This window comes from Vulpes vulpes, chromosome 7 (assembly GCF_048418805.1).
Source record: "Vulpes vulpes isolate BD-2025 chromosome 7, VulVul3, whole genome shotgun sequence".
Taxonomy (NCBI): Eukaryota; Metazoa; Chordata; class Mammalia; order Carnivora; family Canidae; genus Vulpes; species Vulpes vulpes.
The window spans coordinates 83,302,313-83,325,541 of NC_132786.1; the positions used below are offsets into that span (position 1 = coordinate 83,302,313).

Below are 23,229 nucleotides of genomic sequence, written 5' to 3' on the forward strand. Positions count from 1 at the left end.
GTCAGGTCACCTTCTTCCTCAGTTTAGTAACAGTTGCTTCTAATGGGACATAATCATCATGTACTGGGCCAGTTTACAAAGGAACACTTCTAAGTTCATACCAAAACTCATCACCAAATAACCTGATAAACTTGTCTTTTAGCACTTTTGTGAACAATCTTAAGAAACTTCCTTTTGGATAAAAAATGTCCCTCAAACTTGCTGTGTACTCAAGAGTATATAGATATCTTTTATTAGGAAAAAGAGTATGAAGCTTTAAGCATAAAATTTAAGGAAGCTTACCGGGAAATATATTTTTACAGCTAAAAACTTGGGGACATGTCTTATCCACTTACCACCTAGCAGTGTTTCTTGATTTTTAGAACTTTACTTGGGACTTAAAGGAAGCTGATAAGAACACAGCTATTTTTAAGTAAAATAGCTATTTATTCAGCCTCTTGTCATGCCAAAATGTTTTGTGCATATATCACTATAATTAGCACACCCTCTGTAACAGGCAAAATTGTACATCAAATTATATTTCATGTTACCTGATTATATAAAAATGTAAAGTGAAAATGATTTATCAATTCCTTTTAACATTACTAGTAAACAATTCAGCAGTAGATATGAGGCACAAAATCTTAGTAAAATATGACACAGGAAGAGCAATAATGTAATTCTCACTTAACTTGTCATCATTTGTTATGAATATACAAAGACAAATTTCTAAAATGTTATATTTACTAAGATTCTGGCAATAGCTTTATGTAACAAGACACAGCATACCAGGCCTGCCACTCAATTGTTTATGGTTAAGTCTCAGCTTCAATATGAAGCTGTTAAAAAAAAAAAAAAATCAAAAGCTTGCTTTGTTTACATGCTAAGTATCTTGGCAAGTATGCCATTAAACACAGTAAGGAATTTAAGATAGCAAGAATAAAGAATTAATAAAAGCTAAACATTGCAGCCTAAACAAAATTCTTACAAAAATAAAATAACTATCACTGGTTACATAAAATTTTCCTGACTGGTTAAAACTTAACAGTATAAAACATGCATTTTAAATCTTTAGCTATCAAGTTCAAAAAGTACCAGTGTCTATTTTAAATGATTCTTCTCCAAAGCCAAAGTTGTAGTCAAAATTAATTCAAATGTTATAACACATTCTAATGCTAAAAAACATTCAGTATTATTGAAGTGGAGGTAAATCCCAGAGCTTCTGGAGCTCTGTCATGCTGCAAAGGGCTGTTTCTCTGGTTCACTCAAAGCAGCAAATGACAAAGTCCAAAGATGTCTAGGGGCAAGATGGCTATACCCAGCTCTGACCTCCCCATGAAGCATGGCTACTATGTCCACAAAAATAGGATGTGTGAGGATAAAAGGCACACTATTCTGCTAGCTAAAGAGATAGCAAACCAACCCCCAACCCCAAAAGCTCCTTCCCCAGGTAAATAAAAGTATATAAGGGGAAAAAATTAAAATACATTTATCTACAGAATAAGGATTTTGAAGTATCAATGTGATCCCTATTTTAAAAATGTTAACTAGAATTATCTGGTCATTGCTAATTACATCTTAGTGATGTATCCAGATTCGATTTCTTTTGATTTATCAATAGATACTTCTAGTCAAAAATATTAACTTTATCCCCAAATATCTTAACCACTAGCACAACTGCAATGTATTATCTCCCCGAGTTGTTAAGCACTGGAAGAGAAAAAAATAGATGTTCAAGCAGCAGGCAACAATTATGGCCCTTTCACACAGCGGCACCCGAGTGGCTACTGAATAGTCCAGGAATAATTCTAAAAACAAGAAAATTCATGCATTTTAGTAATTATGTCATAATTTTCACAGTTGAAATTTCCTTAGACATTGCACTTTCTTTATAAGGGAATCCTGATTTTCCTTAATGTTACGGTGAGTCAGGACTTGAACTAGCAGCCTTCTTTTTCTTCTTCTTACTGTGTTTCTTATGCTTCTTTTTCTTTTTTGTTTTTTCCTGTAAAGATAGTTCCCGGTTAGACATTTCTGCAGGAAAGTACACAAATTAAAAATAACTTTACCACGGTCCTTTTAAACTACTATATAATTAATTCAAACAATCTAGACAACAAGGGAACTACTCAGAATATTTTTAAAAAGTCTCAATAATCAATAATATGAGGACTTAAGAGTCCTTGTTGATTTTCAAAAAGATAAAAACTCTAAGTCGTTAGCACAAAAATGTAGCTTTTAAACAAAATTTCCTGTAGAAAATAAATTCTATGAATAATAATATCATAGATATTATTATTAATATCAATAATACAACTGCTGTATTATATATTATCAATATCAATAATACAACTGCTGTATTATATATTATATAATTTCTTATATAATTTCTAAAGGTGAAGTAATTGTAGTTACTACAAAGAAATCCTCACATCACAGCAAAATACAATTGTTTTTTTATATGACAGTTTTTGGCGAACAGGTATGTTATACCTGGCATTTTTTTTTTTTAATTTTATTTATTTATGATAGGCACACAGTGAGAGAGAGAGAAAGGCAGAGACACAGGCAGAGGGAGAAGCAGGCTCCATGCACCGGGAGCCCGATGTGGGATTCGATCCCGGGTCTCCAGGATCGCGCCCTGGGCCAAAGGCAGGCGCCAAACCGCTGCGCCACCCAGGGATCCCTATACCTGGCATTTTTTAAATAAAGAGAAACACAAATTATGTCCTGCCTAAACTGAGCACTATTGTTATTATTAAATTAACAATTAAAAACAAACCAACCAAACAACTAACTGGTAACAAAATATTGATGTGCAGCTGAAAAGTCTACTTAGCTTTTAGGTAAAATAAATGCTTTTTCTTTTTAAAAAACTTTTATGTAAGCCCTAAGCCCAATGTGGGGCTTGAACTCACAAACCCAAGATCAAGAGTCTCATACTCTACTGACTGAGCCAGCCAGGCACTCAGATGCTTAATTTTTAGAAGCCTAGAAAAAGTAGTCAAATTGTGACTGGATAAAGAGAGCTACAATTTTGCTGAACTCTGACTCTTGTGTTACTTTTTCTTAAGAGGATAGTTGACTACACTCTTTTAAAACTACTTTTCTTCTTGACTTCCACGACACCTCTGTCTGCTGTTTTCTTCTACTGCAAAGACCCCTTCAACTCCTGTGCTGGTTCTTTTTTCTCTGCTTGACCTTTCAGGGCTTCCTTCCTTCCCTTTCCACATGCTCTCTCAGACCCCATGCTTTAAATAGCACTTACATACCAAATCTTCATATCTAGTCCTATGCTCTGAACTCAAGACTGAGAGGTCTACCTGGTTACCTAGCAGGTCTATCTAAAATTACCATAAACAATGCTCAAATCCCCTTAGTAAACGGCACCTCTAATTCATCCTTTTACTTTAGGCAAAGAATCTAAGCTATGTTTGACTCTGCTTTCTGCTTTAACTTCACTCTTTACATCCAAAGGAGCAAGCAAGCAAGCCCTACCGTTTAAGCCCACAACATATTTCAAGTCCATCAGACTAGTCCATCTCCATTACTATCAATGTATACAAACAACACCATTCCTCACCTATGTCCACTCAACCTCCTCTGCCAAAGCATTCTAAAAATGTAAAGTTAAGACAGGTCACTTCTTTGTTTAAAATACTCATAATATCTTCCCAGAACATTCTGATGAAAACCCACACATCTTGCTTACGATATGGCCTCTGCTTATATCCCAACCTCACTGTACGTTATTCCTTTTTTAATTTTCATTTATTTTTATTTTAAAAAATATTTTATTTACTTATTCATGAGAGACACAGAGAGAGAGAGGGGCCGAGACACAGGCAGAGGGAGAAGCAGGCCCCATGCAGGTAGCCCAATGCGGGACTCGATCCTGGGACTCCAGGATCATGCCCTGGGCTGAAGGCAGGTGCTAAACTATTGAGCCACCCAGAGATCCCCGTTATTCCTCTTTTTAAAAAAAAAATATTTTATTTATTTATTCATGAGAGACACAGAGGGGGGTGGTTAGAGACATAGGCAGAGGGAGAAGCAGGCTCCATGCAAGAAGCCCGATGTGGGACTCAATCCTGGGACTCCAGGATTATGCTCTGAGCTAAAGGCAGAAGCTTAACTGTTAAGTCACCAGGTGTCCCTGTTATTCCTCTTTACCTACTAGGTATAAGCTACGCTTACCCTTTCAGTTCCTCAAACAAATCAAGCTCATTCCTACCACAGGTCCTTAGCTCTTTTCTCTGCCTAGGATATTCTTCCTTTGATCTTCACATGATTGGTTCTTTCTGATAAATCCTATTTCAGCTTAATTTTACTACCCCAGAGAAGCTTTCCCTCTCTAAAGTCACTCTCACATGTCAACCTTTTACTTATCCTATTCCATTGTAATAGCACTACCAACACCAACAGTGCCTGCACAGAGATGCTTAATAAACACATGCTGGCTGAATGCATGAAACAGTGTAGCATGTAAGTATAAATTAGAATTATCCAAAATTAATTAGTATTATGTCTTAATCTGAATCATCTAAAGACCAAAGCAGTCTTCACCCAAATTATTTTTCCATTCAAAAAGCCTCTTAAATGTCGCCTTCATCTTAAAGTATCTAGAATGTTACTTCTGAGTCATACATTACCAGGTGAATCTATCAGAGAAGGACCCTCATTTTAAGAGCAAGAGAAATTCTGAAAAGGGGAAGTTACCCTCAAACCTACAAAAGATGCCATTCTCATTTTTCTTTTATCCGTTCCTAAGAAAATGCCTTCAAAGGCCATCACCCACACTTAGTGCTCCTAAATTGCTTTAATGATATGGTCTGCAATTACTCTGATATCCATTATCCACATTCCCTAGGTTGGTCTGCTGAAAAGATATCACTTGCATTTTCTTTCCTCTTCCTTCTTTCTCCTTTCATACCTCTCCATCTGCATAAGAGCAGAGCTGGCTTTAGAAATGGTCAAAAGAATCATCTTTATTATTGAAACATTTATATTGTCACATTCTTGCTTATTTCTCATTGCAGCCTGTGCTAAGAGAGGCTGCTTCTGCTAATGTTACCAGGTTTGTCCAACCTGAAAGTAATTACTATTGAGGATGGAGGGTATTACCATACCTAATATTTCATATTATAGCTTAAAATAGCCAAACAAAAGTTCAAGTTTACTGAATATGGAGTAAAATAAAATGAAATACTGAATAAAATACTGAAATGGGAAACAGATGTTTCCTACCAGATCATTCTTCCTTTCTCCTGAGCCAATTTAATTTGCTCAAGCACATTAGGTAAAGTTGAATACCATACTTTTTCCTGATGAATATTTATTTGGCCTCAGTATATCAAGTTGTGCTTTACCATGATTCACCTTATATCAAACAGAAGAGCTACACTATTGTCATGTAAAAAATATAAGTGATACTTGCTATTACTTTTTCTCGTTCTTCACTGCTTTTCTTCTTTTTTGCTCGTACCTAAAAAGTTTGAATTTTTGTTGAGAAGACAAATATGTAACTTGTACTCAAGACATTTTTTAAATTCCCTACCGTACACCTTACATCTTTAAAATTCATGTGTAAAAAACATTTTGATGATCAAATGCTATTTTAAATACCTTGTTATACTTTAAACTCCTGTTTATATAATGACAAGTCAATGCGAAACATAAAGGAAAGAAAATTAAGATTTTTTAAATTTCTAGAGGGCTTCTCTTAGGTTCCCTTTCAGCACAAAAAAAAAAAAAAAAAAAAAAGGCAGTTAGGAACAGTGGGTAAAAAGCATGAGCTCTGAAATAAAACAGACCAAGCTCTGAATCCTACCTCTGCTATGTATTATCCTCAGTTTCATCATCTGTAAAATCGAGATAATATCCATCCTCCAGGGGAAGTGCATGGAATAAGTTAAGTATTTCTCTTACTCTTTGGTGTTTAAATGGTAGCTATATGCATGGTGTACTCAGTATTAACCAACTGATTAAAATCCTTTTAAGTAACATTTATTACCCCATTACTGGGCAGCCTGGGTGCCTCAGCGGTTTGGCGCCACCTGCAGCCCAGAACATGATCCTGGAGACTCAGGATCGAGTCCCGCGTCAGGCTCCCTGCATGGGGCCTGCTTCTCCCTCTGCCTGTGTCTCTGCCTCTCTCTCTCTCTCTCTCTCTCTCTCTCTCTGTCTCTCATGAATAAATAAATAAAATCTTAAAAAAAAAGTTTTATTACCCCATTATTATTTTATATTAATCTTTTGAAGTGTACATTGGATTTAAGACTAAACTGAAAGTTCCTAAAGCTTATGCATATTTAATGTTAAGTCCAAGTGTAATATATATTAAGATTAGTGCTCTAGAGGAACTTAAGAAATTACTGTTTTTTGTTGTTATTCTTGTAACAATGACTGGGGATGGTAGTAGTTATGACTGCAACCAATATAGCCAGCTTGACAGGGGATGCTGTCATGTGGCGTCCAAGACCACCTTGACATGACTTTTAGACAGCCTGCCAGACATTCCCTGTAATAAATCCATTTATAGTACAGAAGCTAATTTTTTAAAAAGATTTTGTTTATTCATGAGAGACACATAGAGAGAGAGAGGTATAGACACAGGCAGAGGAAGAATCAGGCTCCATGCAGGTAGCCTGATGCAGGACTCGATCCCAGGACTCTGGGATCATGCCCTGAGCCAAAGGCAGATGCTCAACCACTGAACCACCCAGGTGTCTCTACAAAGCTAAATTTATTGTGATATGAACACAAAGTATTTTGTACAGGGTTTTAAGATACAATGAGTGTCCCAGAAATGCAAAATCATAGAAATACAGGGAAGACTGTATTTTGTTTCATTCATTCAGAGGTTCACTGAGAATTGTTCATCATTTTGGAAAATGTCATTGATGACAATACCACTGTACGGTTTTAGAAAGGCATATGTAATGTACCGCTACAGCTTGAATTTTGTTGCCTTAAGATTTTATGTCTTCCAGGTATCACACTCAAGCATTTAAGCACTGAAACACAATTCAGTAAAATCATATACTAATATTTTATTATATTTCTTTTTAAATTTTTAAGGGGATATTAGTATAAAATGTGTAGATTATGTACATTATATACACTCCAGTTTCAATTCAATTCACTTCCATTTCAATTTCATTTCAGGGGGCATTATAAAATACTGCTACAAAAGAGGGGGGCAATAGGTCCTATTTTACAAATGAGGAAACCAAGACTGAGAGAAATACTTTAAAGATGATGACTTACAGACCTAAAATTAACTAAGAATGGACTCTTATTCTAATAGAGTTCAAAAAAATCTAAGATAGGAACATCAGAGCTGAAAAGGACTATAGAGACTACCTAATTGTACTTCCTAACTTTATAGATAGGAAAAGAGACCACACCAACATTTCTGATCTACTTCATTGCCATTCTACTCCCTTACTAGTAGTAGTCCCAAACAGAAACAAGGGACTGCTGGGTTTCAATACACTACATACCAAAAAGCATATGTCATGTAATCAAAATACCAGTATACTAAAAAGTAAATATTAGAAGAATAAAAATAATATAGCTCAAAGTAGAGATTTGTAAATATGGATAATTATTATATTAGTTATATAATCATCCTCTAGAAAATGAAAAACCCATTCTGAAATGGAACAACTTCCATTTCTATTTCATTGTACAAATACAAGAGGAGTAAACTGAATATTCATGAAGTATTTCTTTCTACTGACTTGTATTTATTAAAAACAAATAATTAAACATTTTAAAGTGAAGAAAATGGATTCGATCATATACTTACCTCCTCAATATAATCTGATTCTGATAAGGACTCAGATGATAATGGTTTATCTTCAGGATACATCTTTCTTTTTTTGCTGAGTCCTTTAATGTCCTAAGAAAAATAAATACACGTGTAGGCAAACTGTATTTAAACAATAAAAAATAACAAAATAAACACACATATCTTGATCAAATAGATGTAAGACCACGTCACACAAATTTTATTATTAATAATTTTTCAATTATCACAAAATTATCTCATTTTCATCTTAGATATGTCTAAAATTGATGACATTTACCATCTTTAATTCCAATAAAATAACGCTTTTATTAGGTAACCTGAAAGGAAATAACTACATGTCCACTGAGATGTAATATCTTCCTTATTTTCTTTCTTTTTAAAAACAGTATTTATTTAAGTAACATGTACACCCAACCTGAAGCTCAAACTCATGACCATGAAATCAAGTCACATGCTCTTCCTATTGAGCCAGCCAGGGACTACCCTATTTTCTTATTTGCTTTTAATTTTAATTTTTATTTGTTAAAGATTTTATTTATAGAGGATCCCTGGGTGGCTCAGTGGTCTAGCGCCTGCCTTTGGCCCAGGGCATGATCCTGGAGTCCCGGGATCGAGTCCCGCGTCAGGCTCCTGGCATGGAGCCTGCTTCTCCCTCCTCCTGTGTCTCTGCCTCTCTCTCTCTCTCTATGTCTATCATAAATAATAAATAAAACAAAATATTAAAAAAAAAGATTTTATTTATTTATTCATGAGAGCCACAGAAAGAGAGGTAGAGACACAGGCAGAGAGGAGAGAAGCAGGCACCATGCAAGGAGCCGGACGTGGGACTCAATCCCAGGAATCTGGGATCAGGCCCTGAGCCAAAGGCAGACGCTCAACTGCTGAGCCACCCAGGCGTCCCTTATTTGTTTTTAAATATTTTATTTAGGGCAGTATGAGTGGCTCAGTGGATTAGCGCTGCCTTCAGCCCAGGGTGTGATCCTGGAGTCCCGGGATTGAGTCCCACATCGGGCTTCCTGCATGGAACCTGCTTCTCTCTTTGCCTGTGTCTCTGCCTTTCTCTCTCTCTCTCTCATGAATAAATAAAGTCTTTTTTTTTTTTTTAAGACTTTATTTATTTGACAGAAAGAACCAGAGAGCACAATGATGGGAATAGCAGAGGGAGCAAGAGAAGCAGGCTCCCCACTGAGCAGGGAGCCTGATGTGGGGCTCAAGCCCAGGACCCTGGGATCATGACCTGAGCTGAAGGCAGATGCTTAACCAACTGAGCCACTCAGGCACCCTCCTTTTCTTTAATTATACATTATAGAACTATAAAGAGTCATAAGAAACCATACAGATAGTGAGTCATAAGAAACCAAACAGTAAAGAGTCATAAGACACCACAGATAGTGTAGGGGGCACCTGGGTGGCTCAGTGGTTGAGCTCCCCCTGTGGAGAGCCTGCTTCTCCTCTGCCTGTGTCTCTCTCATAAATAAAAATCTTTAATAAATAAATAAATAAAATAAAATAAAATAAAACTCTGTAGGAATAGTTTTCTGATCTTTTAACCTTTGACAATGAATTTAAAAATTCCCTTAAATCAACATAAAATGCTGTAAGCAAAGGAAACAAATTTCTCAAGTTAAAAGGAAGAACACATTATTGTTAACTTCGAAAAGCAAATGAAATACTGTATGACAGACTAAAGGTTAATATAAAATTATAATTACCTTTTCTTTCTCATTTGCATCCTTTGACTTCTTTTTCTTTTTTAAACTATCCTATACAAACACATATATACATATCAATTTTAAATGTAAAAGAGCATAAGGACAAAAACAGCAAAAAAGTGATTTGCTCTATGACTAAAAAAAGTTATTTTAATACCAGAATTTTATTCTGAAAATAAAGGAGAAATGTATGTTGCATATAATATGTGCTTGTAAGGAAATGAGGCTTCTTCCTTTATCTGCCTGTATTATCAAATCTCTATATACCTAAAATGACAATATCTGTAATAACCACATGGTTTCTTTTAAAATAAGACCTAATGCCATTTACCTATTTTTGCCTGTCGTGGTCATATGCACTGAGGTTCTAATTTACACTGTCCTCAGACATCCACTAATCTGATTTTACTGATTCTACTCTCCCTATAAGGAGGAGAGGTAAGAATTTCTGCTTTTGATTCTTTCGGTCCTAGCCATTAACCACCTGAGCCTGCCGTATCCATAAAGTGGATGAGGGTTGTTGAGAGGATTGATGATTGATTTAATATGTCAAGTGCTTAGAACTGTGCCTAACACAGTAGGCATTTGATAAAGCTTAGCTATCAGTATCATTAGATTGGATCTTAAAAGACAAACAGAAAACCAACATTTACTGAATACTTTCTAGATGCTGGGCGTTTTGTCAGAAGAAATCATACTAGGACAAGTAGAGATCTGCTCCCAAACCAGACAGCTATTTTGTTCTCCTGGGAACCTATGATAGTGTTTATCAAACTGAGGTCCAAGGACACCCCTATATCAGAATCATAGAGGACATCTGTTAAAAATGTAGATTTCTGAGCCTAAGCAGACTTACTAAATCAGACTCTCAAGATGAGGCCCAGGAATCTACAATTTTATTTCAACCTGCATGTATTTCTTATTACCTCGGACGTTTGAGAGCCAATTATATTTCACAAATCTGGACAGCACAGAGCAGATTTACGTGTAACGGAAAGAACACTGGGCCAGATAATGGAGTATGTGTTTTTCTCTGAATTCTCACTTCTTTATGAAAGTGGGAAAAATAATATCTGCCATGCTTATTATAAAGCTGCCATGGAAATGCTGAGACATGGAGGCATATGTGGAGGTATGAGAACAATACAATGCCATATGTAAGATATTATTAATATATCAATTACGTGGCACAGTATATCAAAGTACAAAAAATAGCATCTAATTTCTAAACTGAGAGTAATTTAAGACAGGATGACTTAAAAGAAAAACTTAATTAAATATGTTTGCTATACAGAATGTTGCTAATTTGAGTAATTTTACCTTACTGTCCGATTCAGTTTCTGACATGGAGCTTTCAGAAGACTTATGTGAACGGTTCTTCTTTTTCTTTTTCCTTTTCCCTTGTTTTTTATCCTATATAAAACATTTTTAAAAACATTTGCTTTCGGTTTTAAAAATATAATTGATGCATTTTATTAATATCATACCTTTATCAATGAACACATCTTAAATGAAAGAATCAGCTTGTAAATTCATGTTTTACTTAATAATTTTTTTAAGGTAAACTTTATGCCCAATGTGGGGGTTCGAGCTCATGATCCCAAAATCAAGAGTCACACGCTCCACTGAGTGAGCTAGATACTCTTTTTAATAAGTAATGGTTAAAATGTAATTTATACTAACCTTCCTGTTTTATAAAAAAAAGAAGTCAAGTAATGAGTCACATGTAACCTGTAGCATTTAGTCAAACAGTATTTTAGCTTTTTAACTCCATTTCACAGAATTTCATAGAAAATATTTTTAAGAGATTAAGACAAATGTAGGAACCTAAATATATATATACATATATATTAATATTTAAATATCTAGTTATTTATTCATGTCAGTGCTCTCAGTTATGGATAATTAACCAAAACATGGAAGTCAACATTTCTAACAGATATTCCATAATGGATTTCCACTTACCTCATCGTCAGAATCCGAAGAACTGCTGGAAGAATCAGAGCTTGATGAAGAAGAAGATGAATACTTGACCAAGCACAAAACAATTAAAGCTTGTGAGATGCAGGAATTTTTTTCTTATCACTAAGTCTTTCAAATACTCAACAAAAGCTATCTACCGTCTGAGAGATATATCTGAGACTTAAATATCAAAATGTTTTATGTCACAGTCTCTTAAACACACGAAAAAGGCTCAACAAGGTAACAACAGATAAACCAATGGTAGTCAATCCCCCCCCCCCCCCCCCCCCGCCCCGACAGCAATAGAGGAATTACTAGGTTATTAGGAGTTTGGTACTTTTCTTTATACTGCTAATTGAACAAAACCCACTCGTAACTATCAAAGGACTTCAAGGCTCCTTGAATCATTTACAGTTACCATACAGATCATATAAATCATTCTTACTTTTCTTGTAGGCTCTTAATTGTAACATTTAGAAGAATGGAAAACTTTTGCTCACCCTACCAGATTTCTTCTTTTCTTTTTTCTTTCTCTAAAAGTAAACAAATAGAAGTACAAATCTAAATAAGTTGGTGTGAGCTTTTAAAATTATCTACTGATAGTAGTACACAGATTATGAAAACACAAATGTGACATTAAGAACAGCATTAAGCTCAAAAAAGTATTACCTGTCTTTTTTTGGATGAGCTCTCACTTCCACTTAATAATTTCTCCCTGTGTTTTTCTAGTTCTTTCTTCCAGTTCTGCAAAAAGGTTATAAACACCATCAGAAGCTATCTATCCCCTCCAATACACCTGATAGACAGCCACTAACGTCCCTCTCTTCTCTACTACCTCTCACCATCTCAGCCTCTTAGCACAAGGAAAAGGTACTCCAGGTGCCAGAACCCTGTCACCAAAGGACCCTTTACTAGCTCTTTTCTTTCGTTCTCTCTTGAAATAGAGAGCGAGAGCGCGCTTATGTAAGCAAGCAAGCAAGCAGGGAGGGATTGGGGGGGCGGGGGGGACAGGAATAATGATACTCCTAGCTGAGCCTGGAGCCTGACATGGGGCTCCATCCCATGATACTGAGATCATGACCTGAGCTGAAATCAAGAATCGGCTGCTTAACTGACTGAGCCATCGAGGCACCGCCCACTAGCTCTTTTCAAAGATATTAAAGAGTGGGAATTCTCCACTGTATATTGAGAGGACTAGGTATTATCACTGAGGCTGAGAACTTTTTTTTTTTTTAACAAAGATGATTAGATTCTCTTTCCAGATAGTATCTATCTATCCATATATTTTTTAAGTTTTAAGTAATCTCTCTACCCAACATGGGGCTCAAACTCATAACCCTGAGTCCAAAAGTTGCTTGCTCTACCAGCTAAGCCAGCAAGACAACCCTGAATTAATCTATATTGTAGCTGAAATACTACATACATGTTTATAATCAAAACAGGCAAACATCATGATATTCCCAGGGAAATATGGGGGCATGGGAAGACAAAGAGAAAACCTAATACTTAGAAAACCTAAGATGACATACATTACTATAATACAGTTTTCCTTTTTATTTTAAAGAAATCATACATTTGGGGTGCCTATTTTTTTCAAACAGGTACTATTTACAAACCTCATTCATTTTTTCTTCAAATTCAGCCAATGCCTTGGAGCCTTTCTTCTTCTTTTCTAGTTGTTCTTTCACTTCTTCCCTTAAAAAATAGAATATACAAATAAGTTTTCAAGCAGTTCAAATGAGAGATGGATGCTTATAAACAAAACAAAACTCTCCTAAATAAAATTTTCTTAATATCCTAATAAACCTCCATTTCAGTGTTGATACATTAAAAATTTTTTTCACATCCTTGTAAATCAATTATCATTAATACAGTCTGTCAGATACCACTGAGGTATCATTTCTTTTCTAAGCATGGATTATAAAAGCTAACACACCAAACATCTGAGCACTTAAGGTAAGTGGCACTGTTTTTAATACATTTTCCTTTAATCCTCATAATAATCCTGTGAGAAAACACAGTATTATTACCCCAATTTTACAGATAAAAAAGAGAAGCTTGAGGAAGGTAAGAAATCTGCCTAGGGTCCCAAAGCTAGCAGTTTCAGTGTTAGGGTGAGCTAATGTCTATTTAAACTACTCTATTTTATTACTAAAATTCTATTTATAATGTATCTCACATACTATACAGAAAAGGGGTGACATAGCATGCCTGACTGTTTATTCTCAGAAAGGCCTGCTTAAATTTGGCTCTGGCTGGCATCTGGGAACTTGGATTTTGGAAAGGTCCTTACCATTTCCTCCTAAGAGTGGCTCACTGTGCCAGTCTGAACAAATACTACCGTTTAGGCTGAGCACCTGCATTCTTTCTGGGAGTCTGGAATTTTGGCACTTGACAGGCAGAGGCTGACAGGTCCCAGTAAAAACCCCGGGCACACGAGTCTCTAATGAACTCCCCTGGCTGGCAACATCTCATATGTGTTAAGACAACTCATGGTGAGGGGATTAAGTGTGTCTTATGTGACTCCATAGGAGAAGAAACCCTGGATATCTAAGCCTACTATCCCCCAGACTTCACCTCATGCATCCTTTCCCTTTGCTGATTGTGGCTGGTACCCTTTGTAATAAATCTTACCCAAGAGTACATCTATCTGGGAGCCCTTCTAGCAAATTGCCTAAGAGTTGTCTTAGGGGAACTCTGACACACACATAATATACTTGCTTGAGCATTTTCTTAAAGTTCATTTCTTCTCTCCAATTTTAAAGGTAAAACATATTTTGTTTTGGGATAATCTTCTGGTATGCGGCAATAGTCAACAATAGCACTCATGAATACTCTAAGAGGTAGACAGGGCTTACTATCTATTTAACCCAAAGGAAAGATTCCCTGTTATATGTAAGCACAACTTTCAACTATAGTTGCCCAGCTTTTAGGGGCACTTAGAATGATTATGAAACTAACAACTGTGAAGTTTGTCATAAGTTATCTTAGGAATTTCACATTTAATAAGACATACTAAAAAATAATAAGGCCAGTGCTGTCATGCTTCATTTACAAATGATCAGAGCTACTCAATGAGCGCAAATAAAAACCCAAAAAACAATTTAAAACAGAAATTTTACTATGGGAAATTCTAACTTATTGAAAAGCCACCAGATAAGAATAGAAACATGACCTAACATTATCCTTCCTAACATCTAGTTACATCTCAATGAAAGGCAAAATTAGTCAAACCTACCATTTTAAATAGCTTAAAACACTGCAAGGTTAAGGTCTCTTTAGGGGATAGAGAAGATACCGATATGAAAAAGATAACTGGTAGCTCTTTAACTACACAGGATGTGGGTTCTCAAACATTTGCTTTACACTGATGTATGATGCATGTGTTTCATACATTGAAAAGAAAGCACCTATGAATATCACTTCAAAAAATTATATATGTGACAATTGCTTTGCTAGGACTAAAAGTTGTAACAGTAACCTTTAAAAAGTTTATGAAAATAAATGTCTAAATTGTTTCACTAATACCAGGTAGGCCTTGGTCGGTTTAGATAATCTTGGATCGTTGGCCCCGAAGACTGGATTGGACCCCTTGATCTGGCCATTGCTATTGGGTTCATATAGGCCTTGAGGAAAGAACAAAAATTAACACAATTAAAAAAAATCAAAAATGTAAATGCTCATTTACTCACCAAGCATTCCTTATTTTTTTTTTTTTTTTTTAGCATTCCTTATTTTAAATGCATAGTATACCTAACTAAGCATGAATACTTTGACTAACCAAATTTTCATTACAAAAAATAAATTTTATGCTCTACTAAGCCTCACAAGTTTGGGAGATGAGTAATACCGCTATTTCATAGAAAAAAAATTCTTTTTCACCAGAGATTTAATGAAAATAATAATGATACTTCTTTCTTACTGTAAGATGACTTTATAATGTTTTCTCCTAAAGCTCAATAACCCTGTAAGGCTGATAACATTATGCTCATTAGCAGATGAAGAAACTCAGTTGCAAAGAAGTTAAAGGTCTAACTTTAAACTCATTGTTTATTCTACTATATCTTTAATCTCAGGAAATAGTATGCCATACTGATGGCAATTTTATTTGCCAATTGTTAATACCAAAAATCAAATTATGCACAGACAGCAAAAGAAAAAACAGATAAATAGGACTTTATCAAAATTAAAACATTTGTGTATCAAAGAACACTACCAAAAGAGCAAAAAGACAATCCACAGAATGGGGAAAATATTTGCAACTCATCCATCTGATATGAAATTAATATCCAGAATGCATAAAGAAATCCTACAACTCAAGAGCAAACACCCAATTAAAAAAGGTTCAATGGACTTGAATAAACAACTCTCCAAAAAAGATATTCAAATGTCCAATAGCACATAACGAGATTTTTTTTTTTTAATTTAAATTCAGTTGAGATGTTCAACTCACTAGTGATTGGGGAGATGCAAATCAAACTACAATGAGATGCCACCTTGCATCCCTTAAGAGGACTATTATCAAAAACAGAAAATAAAAAGTGCTGTCAAAAATACGGAGAAATTGGAGCCTTTACACATTGCAGGTGAGAAAAGAAAAGTTGTTTTTCTCATAAAGTTCAATACAGAATGACCATATACAACCCAGCAATTCCACCTCTAAGTGGAATTGAAAAATAATTGAGAACAGGGACTCAAACAGATACTTGTACACTCATGTTCATAGCAGCATTATTCACAATAGCCAAAAGGTGGAAACAGTCCAAATATCCATCTACTGATGAATGGATAAACAAGATGTGGCATATACATACAATGGAATACTATTCAGCCTCAGAAAGAAATGGAATTCGGGCGCCTGGATGGCTAAGTTAGTTAAGCATGCAATTCTTGATACCAGCTCAGGTCATGATCTCAAGGTCATGAGACCCAGCCCCACGTTCAGTTTCATGCTAGGCATGAAGCCTGCTTAAGATTCTCTCTCCTCTCTCTCTGCCCCTCCACTTAAAAAAGAAGAAAAAAGAAATGAAAATCTTAAATATCTTAAATAGCCTACAATGTAGGTGAACCTTGGAACATGCTAAGTGAAACAATCTAGACACAAAAGCCAAATATTATATGATTCAATTTCTATGAGGTACTTAGAATAAGCCAATTCATACAAAGATTTTATTTATTTGAGAAAGAGAGAAAGAGCGAGAGAGCACGAGCTGCGTGGGAGAAAAGGGAGAAGCAGACTCCCTGCTGAGCAAGACCTTGGTTGGGATCATGACCTGAGTTGAAGGTAGATGGTTAACTAACTGAGCCACCCAGGACCACTCTTCCACTTTTTAAATGAAAAAGAATTGTGGTTGAAGATGTCTACTATCCAGGTTGATTTTAAGGCCTTAAACCGAATACTTAATGTTCCCAAAGAACTGAAAGGATATTAATGTATTTGTTGCATTTAACAAAACCTGTGAAAATGAACAGTATTTCCCAAATAACAAATGAGTTCTAGATTTCCAGATTTCTCCAGCAGAGCAAACAATATAAACTATTATAAACAACACATACTGAGAACTACTTCCATTCAACTGGACACTGCTGAGTTAATTACTTGGGAAGAAAAAAAATCCATTAACATTATTTTCTTACAGGCAGGAATTAATGCTAGACCTCTTAATGTCAGGGATTTTTACAGAACCAGGACTAGATGTGAGTATCAAATGCAACTCTCTTTAGAGAGAGGCATATAGTGCCATTTTTTACATCAACTGTTATGTTCTCAAATATTTCATTCAACTGTCTCTGCCAAGAATTTCACTCAGTTCATGCGGAAATATGACAACCAATGAAGGCTGCAATACAGGAGTTGTTGGTTCAACTAATGACACTGACAATCATATTAACCAAAAGCAAGTACAATGTGCAAAGCCAAGTTCATCATTTTTATTTTTTAAATTTTTATTATTTTTAAAGGTTTTATTTATTCACGAGAGACACACAGACAGAGGTAGAGACATAGGCAGAGGGTGAGGCAGGGTTCCTGCGGGGAGCCTGATGTGGGACTTGATCCCAGGGCCTTGGGATCACAACCTGAGCCAAAGGCAGATGCTCAACCACTGAGCCACCCAGGTGCCCCAAGTTCATGATTTTTAAAACAGGAAATACCTATCATCTTTTCATTTCTTTGATACCATGTCATAATTTTAGCAGCAGTTAGGTATAAATCATAAGTTTAAAACTGTAAAAACTATTTCCAAAGAATGCAAATATATACAAGGATATTCAAAACTAAATTACTAAAATAGGGAAAACTGGAAACTCCCAAAGAGCCATCAAACTGAGATACATTATAAAGTATACCCTCAAAATGAAATACTATGCAGCCACTAAAATGAGAAAGATCTACAGTTACTGATATGGAAAGATGTCCAAGATTTCTCAAATGAAAAGCAAAAGCAAGTTTTCAAAAAATAAGATACCATTTTAATAACAGCTATAAATTTCTTAAAAATCCAGATGTACCAAAATGTATAGGGAGATGTTCTCTTCTATCATTTCATACACTTGAGAGATTAAAAAAACAAACAAACTCATTACCTTTATAAAGAAAAACAAAAAAAATTACAAACATTATCATAATATTAAACGAAATAAAAATTCCACCATAATACTGCCACTCCAATTCAGAGAGCTGAACTGTCTTCAAGAAAAATTCACGAAGAGGGCAGCCCAGGTGGCTCAGCGGTTTAGCACCACCTTCAGCCCAGGGTGTGATCCTAGAGACCGGGGATCGAGTCCCACGTTGGCTGGCTGCATGGAGTCTGCTTCTCCCTCTGCCTATGTCTCTGCCTTTCTCTGGGTCTCCCATGAATAAATAAAATATTAAAAAAATTCACAAAGTACAGGGGTAACTTTTCACTCTAATTAAAAATAAAATCTGGGGTGCCTGGCTGGCTTAATCAATAGAGCATGCTACTCTTGATTCTGGGGTCATGAGTTTAAGCCTCATGTTGGGTGAAGAGCCTACTTACAAAAAAAAAAAATCCTAACACATTTACCATGTTTTACAGGCTTCAAATATTCTAGCATGTATTTTAAAGGTACATCAACATTTTTATGTGCTTTAATGTCTACTGTGAAACTGCTTCCCCAAAGCACATAATCAGTCTGTCTTACAATTCACTTCAGAAGAAAATTAAATAGTAAAGTAGTATATTCACATACTAAAGCTATTAATTATAGACAACTTTTTTAAAGATTTTATTTACCTACTTAATGTATTTATTAAAGATCTTATTTATTTATTCAAGAGAGACACAGAGAGAGAGAGAGGCAGAGACACAGGCAGAGGGAGAAGCAGGCCCCATGCAGGGAGCCCAATGTGGGACTCGATCCTAGGACCCCAGGATCACCGCCTGAGCCAAAGGCAGACGCTCAACCGCTGTGCCACCCAGGCATCCCTTCATTTATTTATTTGACAGAGAGAGAGAGCGAGAGAGCGCGCACACAAGCAGGGCAGCGGGAGAGGGAGGAGCAGGCTTGATTCAAGGATCCTAGAACCAGGACCCAAGCTGAAGGCAGATGCTTACTCTAACCAACTAAGCCACTGAGGGACCCCAGCTACAGACAACTTATGGTACAATCACATGAGCCACTATTGTCTATGCATTAAGGTTTAACTTTCAAGCTTTTTTGGCTGAAACATTATCCTTAGTCTGCTTAAGCATATTCCAAATATCTCAATTATTTCAATTGTAATAGCAATATATAAGTGCATCTTATGCTCATTATCATTAAGCAAAAATGCTTTTTACTGTGCACAATAGAAAGGTTTTTTTTTAAAAAAAGGATTTATTTTCTTATAAAGATAAGACCTTTTCACTTATTATGTATCAGTATGAAAAACAAATGTTCTTAACATTAAGGGGTACGTGGTTAGGCATCAGTTAAAATACAGAAATTGTGCAATTTCTTGAACTCTCTATGACTTAATCACTTTAAATACCGTGATCTTATAAATCAAACACTCCTTATTCATATGTAGTGAGAAACTGCTGCATGAGTTTGAGTAACAGAAAACAATCTCTTTTGAAACTCAGGATACTGGGGCACCCAGCTGGTTGTCAGTGGAGCATGCAACTCTTGATCTTGGGGTTGCCAGTTCAAACTCCATGTTGGGTGTAGAGAGTACTTAAAAATAAAATCTTAAAGGGACACCTGGGTGGCTCAGCGGTTGGGCACCTGCCTTTGGCTCAGGGCGTGATCCCAGATTCCAGGGTTCGAGTCCCATATTGGGCTCCTTGCATGGAGCCTGCTTCTCTCTCTGCCTATGTCTCTGCCTCTCTCTCTTTGAGTCTCTCATGAATAAATAAATAAAATCTTAAAATAAAATAAAATCTTAGAAAAGGCAACTTAGGATAGCAAATTGGGCTCAAGGGAATATGTAAGTGGGCAGTACTGAAAAGAGTGATGCAAGAACAAAGTATGCAGAACTTCATTTGTTACTTTGATTACCTATTTTTATCTAGAGGATACATCTGTTTTAGAGGGCACAGAGTTAACAATAAAGAACATGATGGAACTTCTGGAAAACAATGGGGACAAAGGGTGGCTATCATGAATTTAAGAGCCTTTTACAAATCTTGAGAACTAAAATGTTCAGGTTAAAAAAAAACTGTTCAAGAATATACAATATATATATATATAAAAAAAGAATATACAATATACAATACCCTGATGTAAAGAATTGACTTGACTTCAGATGAAAATGATGCGTCAAGTTAGGTTCATCAATTGTAACACTACAAAAAAAAAAAATTGTAACAACACACCACTCTAGAGCAGCTTTGAAAGTAGGGGAGGCTGGGCATGACTGCTAACATGGGAACCTTCTGTACTCACTGCTCCATTTTGCTGTGAATCCAAAACTGCTCTAAAAAGCCAAGTCTATTTTAAAAAAAGATGTTTTTTTAAAGTAATCTCTATACCCAACCTGCGGCTTGAATTTAAACCCCTGAGCTCAAGAGTAGCTTGCTCTGCTGACTGCGCCAGCCAGGCACCACAAAGTCAAGTCTTTAAATAAAACAAACAAATAAACAAACAACAAAGCTTTCAACTTGGATTTTGAGTTTTTTAGAAAGCAATTCTATCATCTTTAGAACTATGCTTTTACCATCAATGGAAGAAGGGAAAAAATGCCATTATTTTCAGAGGCAAATAATTTTATTTAAAACTAAGAGTTATGATGTACTGAACTAAGTATCAGCTGACCCAAGTTTTGGTCCCAGTTTAAGCAGTTCTATCTCCTCCTCCATGCAATGAGGAGAGTAAATGTGACAATCTGTCTTCTAACTCTTGATTTCATGTTTTCATTCCCACAACCTTTCAAACGCAAGTAAAAAATGTTACCAGAACACTCTGTGCGATGACAACATACTGGGTAATAAGTAGGGCCCAGAGTTATTATCAAAATGTTCTTGTAAATGAAGCTAATTTGAAAAGTTTCAAATGCTTTAAAGGGATGTGGATACCAACACTTCTCCCCGGTAAAAAAAAAAACAAACATATTAGGCCTCTGTATGAAACTGTATCCAAGGTCTGATGATTTCTAAACATTCAAATCCTCAGTCATTAAAGAATCAAAACACTCAACACCTCAAACCTAAGGATGCTCGGGCACAACACCATTTCAACTCTATGAAGAATCAGGATACCACAAGGTCTGACCTACAATCAGGAAAGCAGGAGAAAAGAATATTCCTTAACATTGTAATCGAGGTGGGATTTCCCGGGGGGAGGGGAGGGTGGCTCAGCGGTTTAGCGCTGCCTTCAGCCTAGGGCCTGATCCTGGAGACTCAGGATCGAGTCCCACGTCGGGCTCCCTGCATGGAGCCTGCTTCTCCCTCTGCCTGTGTTTCTGCCTCTCTCTCTCTCTCTCTGTGTCTCTCATGAATAAATAAATAAAATCTTTAAAAAAAGGGAAAAAAAGATCAACCCAGGAACTGTAAAGCGGCAACCTAAGCTTCCCCGATGCTTCCCGCCCATCCAGTCGGCGATTCATAATGTGGACTTCCCAAACCAACCTAGTGGCCTTCCAGAACGCCTTCCTCCCATCTCCTCCTGCCCAAAGCACCTTCCCTTTTGAATGCCTCGAGAACCGCGGCTCTCCATCCTTCGGCATTCCTTATTCCTTCTGCTGTGACTTACTCCTGTGTCTCTTTCATCTCCTTCACTAGAACAACAACTTTCAGGCCAAGCACTCCCCGGCCATTTGCCTTTTGCGGCTCCAACTAATCTGCAAAGTTGTGGATTAACAGTGACGCCCCGTTACAGATGGAGACGCTGAGGCTCAGAGAAGAAAAAGCAACTTGTCTTGGGCGCCCGGCTCCCGAGGGCTCAAAACTGACCTTCCAGTTTATGCCTGCCTCCAAGGACCGCTGTGTGCGCCCCTCATTCCGACACAGGGCCTACGAGGTGCCAGGCAGTGCCGGGAGCTGAGGACACGACTCCGAGCGCTAGGCTCCAGGCTCCTGGTCCTCACGCCGGAGTCTGCGGGCCGCTAACCCTGGGCGCGCTGGGGCGGCGGGGGGGGGGGGGGGGGGGCCGAGGCCTCCGCCTCCAGCCCCTGCGTGCGCACCACGGGGCGCCGGGCGGGGTGGCGACCCCGAGGAGAGGGCGCGTCGCGGCTCTCCGGGGCCTCACACCGGGGCACCGCTCGCCCGGGTGCGGGAGGGAAGGGAGTCGGGGGGCACTGCCAGGGGTGCGGCGCGGTCGACCGAAGCAGGGGCGCTGGAGGCAGGAGGAGGAGGGAGGAGAGCGCGGGGGCCCCACGGCGCCAACTGCGCGCGCGGCGCACGCGCGTCTCGGGCCGGCGGGGACGGGGGGCGCTGGGCGGCCCGGCTCGGGGTCCGTGCGCCGCCGCGGACCCCCAGGCCCCGTGGGGAGGAGCAAGGGGCGCCGCTGTCCTCCCCGGGCCCCGCGTCGCGCCGCCGTTTCGCCCGCCGGGTACTCACCACCCGGTTGTCCCGCTTCCCCATGGTGCAGGGCCGACCGCGCAGCCGGACGCCGACGGAGAGCGGCCCACAGAGCGGCCGGAGAGGGCCCGCCGCAGCTCCCGCGGCCGACTCCGCGCCCTGCCCGCAGAGAGGCGCCGCGCAGGCCGGGCGGCCGCGGCCGGCCACAGCGCCACCTGCCGCTGCGGAGGAGAGGCGGGCGCCGGCCCGCCCCGCGCTCCCGGCGGCCTCCCGGCGGACTGGCCTCCCTCCCGGCGCCCCAGCCCGCGGCCGCGTCGCCCAGGCGGCGCTCTCTGTGGGCCCCGCGTCCGCGTGCGCCCTCCCACGCCCGGGTGCGCCCGCATCCTCCGGCCCGGGCTGCGGCCGCCGCGCCGACGCTTCCTGTGCGCTTCGCCTAGCGCGCGTGCTGGCGGCACCGGGCGACCCGACAGGCGCGTTCCCTCCGCGGAGCCCCGCAGGTGCTGGGGCGAGATAGAGCCCTCGCGGCTGCTGCCAGAGAAATGGCTCCTTACGGTCCGTGCCATCCATTCACCTCCGGTGCGCTTATTTCACACTAATTGTTGAACATGTACTTTGTGCAGTTCCCTGACGAGGGACTGGAAGCTGGATATGGTTCGGGACACAAATATGGTTAAGACCAGCCCTGTTGGGACGCCCGCGCGGCTCAGTGGTTGAGCGTTTCCCTTTGGCTCAGGGAGTGATCCCCGGGGTCGTGGGATCGAGTCCCGCGTCGGGCTCCCCGCGGGGAACCTGCTTCTCC

General features: G+C 38.6%; 1 protein-coding gene across 3 annotated transcripts; it reads right to left on the reverse strand.

Moving 5' to 3' along the window:
• Positions 1–405: 405 nt before the first annotated feature.
• Positions 406–22,616, reverse strand: FAM133B (family with sequence similarity 133 member B). Of its 3 annotated transcripts, none has more exons than XM_072764269.1 (11): positions 22,470–22,616; positions 14,998–15,095; positions 13,086–13,164; positions 12,139–12,213; positions 11,970–12,002; positions 11,473–11,535; positions 10,828–10,920; positions 9,508–9,558; positions 7,793–7,885; positions 5,417–5,464; positions 406–1,984 (listed from the first exon to the last, which is right to left on the reverse strand). In XM_072764269.1, the coding sequence occupies exons 1-11, from the start codon at positions 22,491–22,493 to the stop codon at positions 1,898–1,900; spliced, it is 744 nt and encodes a 247-aa protein (XP_072620370.1). In that variant the 5' UTR covers positions 22,494–22,616; the 3' UTR covers positions 406–1,897. The 3 variants fall into 3 exon arrangements, with proteins under 3 accessions (XP_072620370.1, XP_025859547.2, XP_072620369.1); XM_026003762.2 differs by lacking the exon at positions 22,470–22,616 and adding an exon at positions 21,864–22,032 and having other exon boundaries at positions 5,423–5,464; XM_072764268.1 differs by lacking the exon at positions 22,470–22,616 and adding an exon at positions 21,864–22,007.
• Positions 22,617–23,229: the final 613 nt, after the last annotated feature.

Bases quoted from the DNA above. Each gene is read 5' to 3' on its own strand.
- FAM133B (XM_072764269.1), bottom strand. From the start codon at position 22,493: ATGGGGAAGCGGGACAACCGGGTG. The intron at 15,096-22,469 runs GTGAGTACCCGG...TCTTTCCTCAAG, and splicing joins GGAAGCGGGACAACCGGGTG to GCCTATATGAACCCAATAGC. The intron at 10,921-11,472 runs GTAAGTGGAAAT...TGTTTTATATAG, and splicing joins CTTCGGATTCTGACGATGAG to GATAAAAAACAAGGGAAAAG.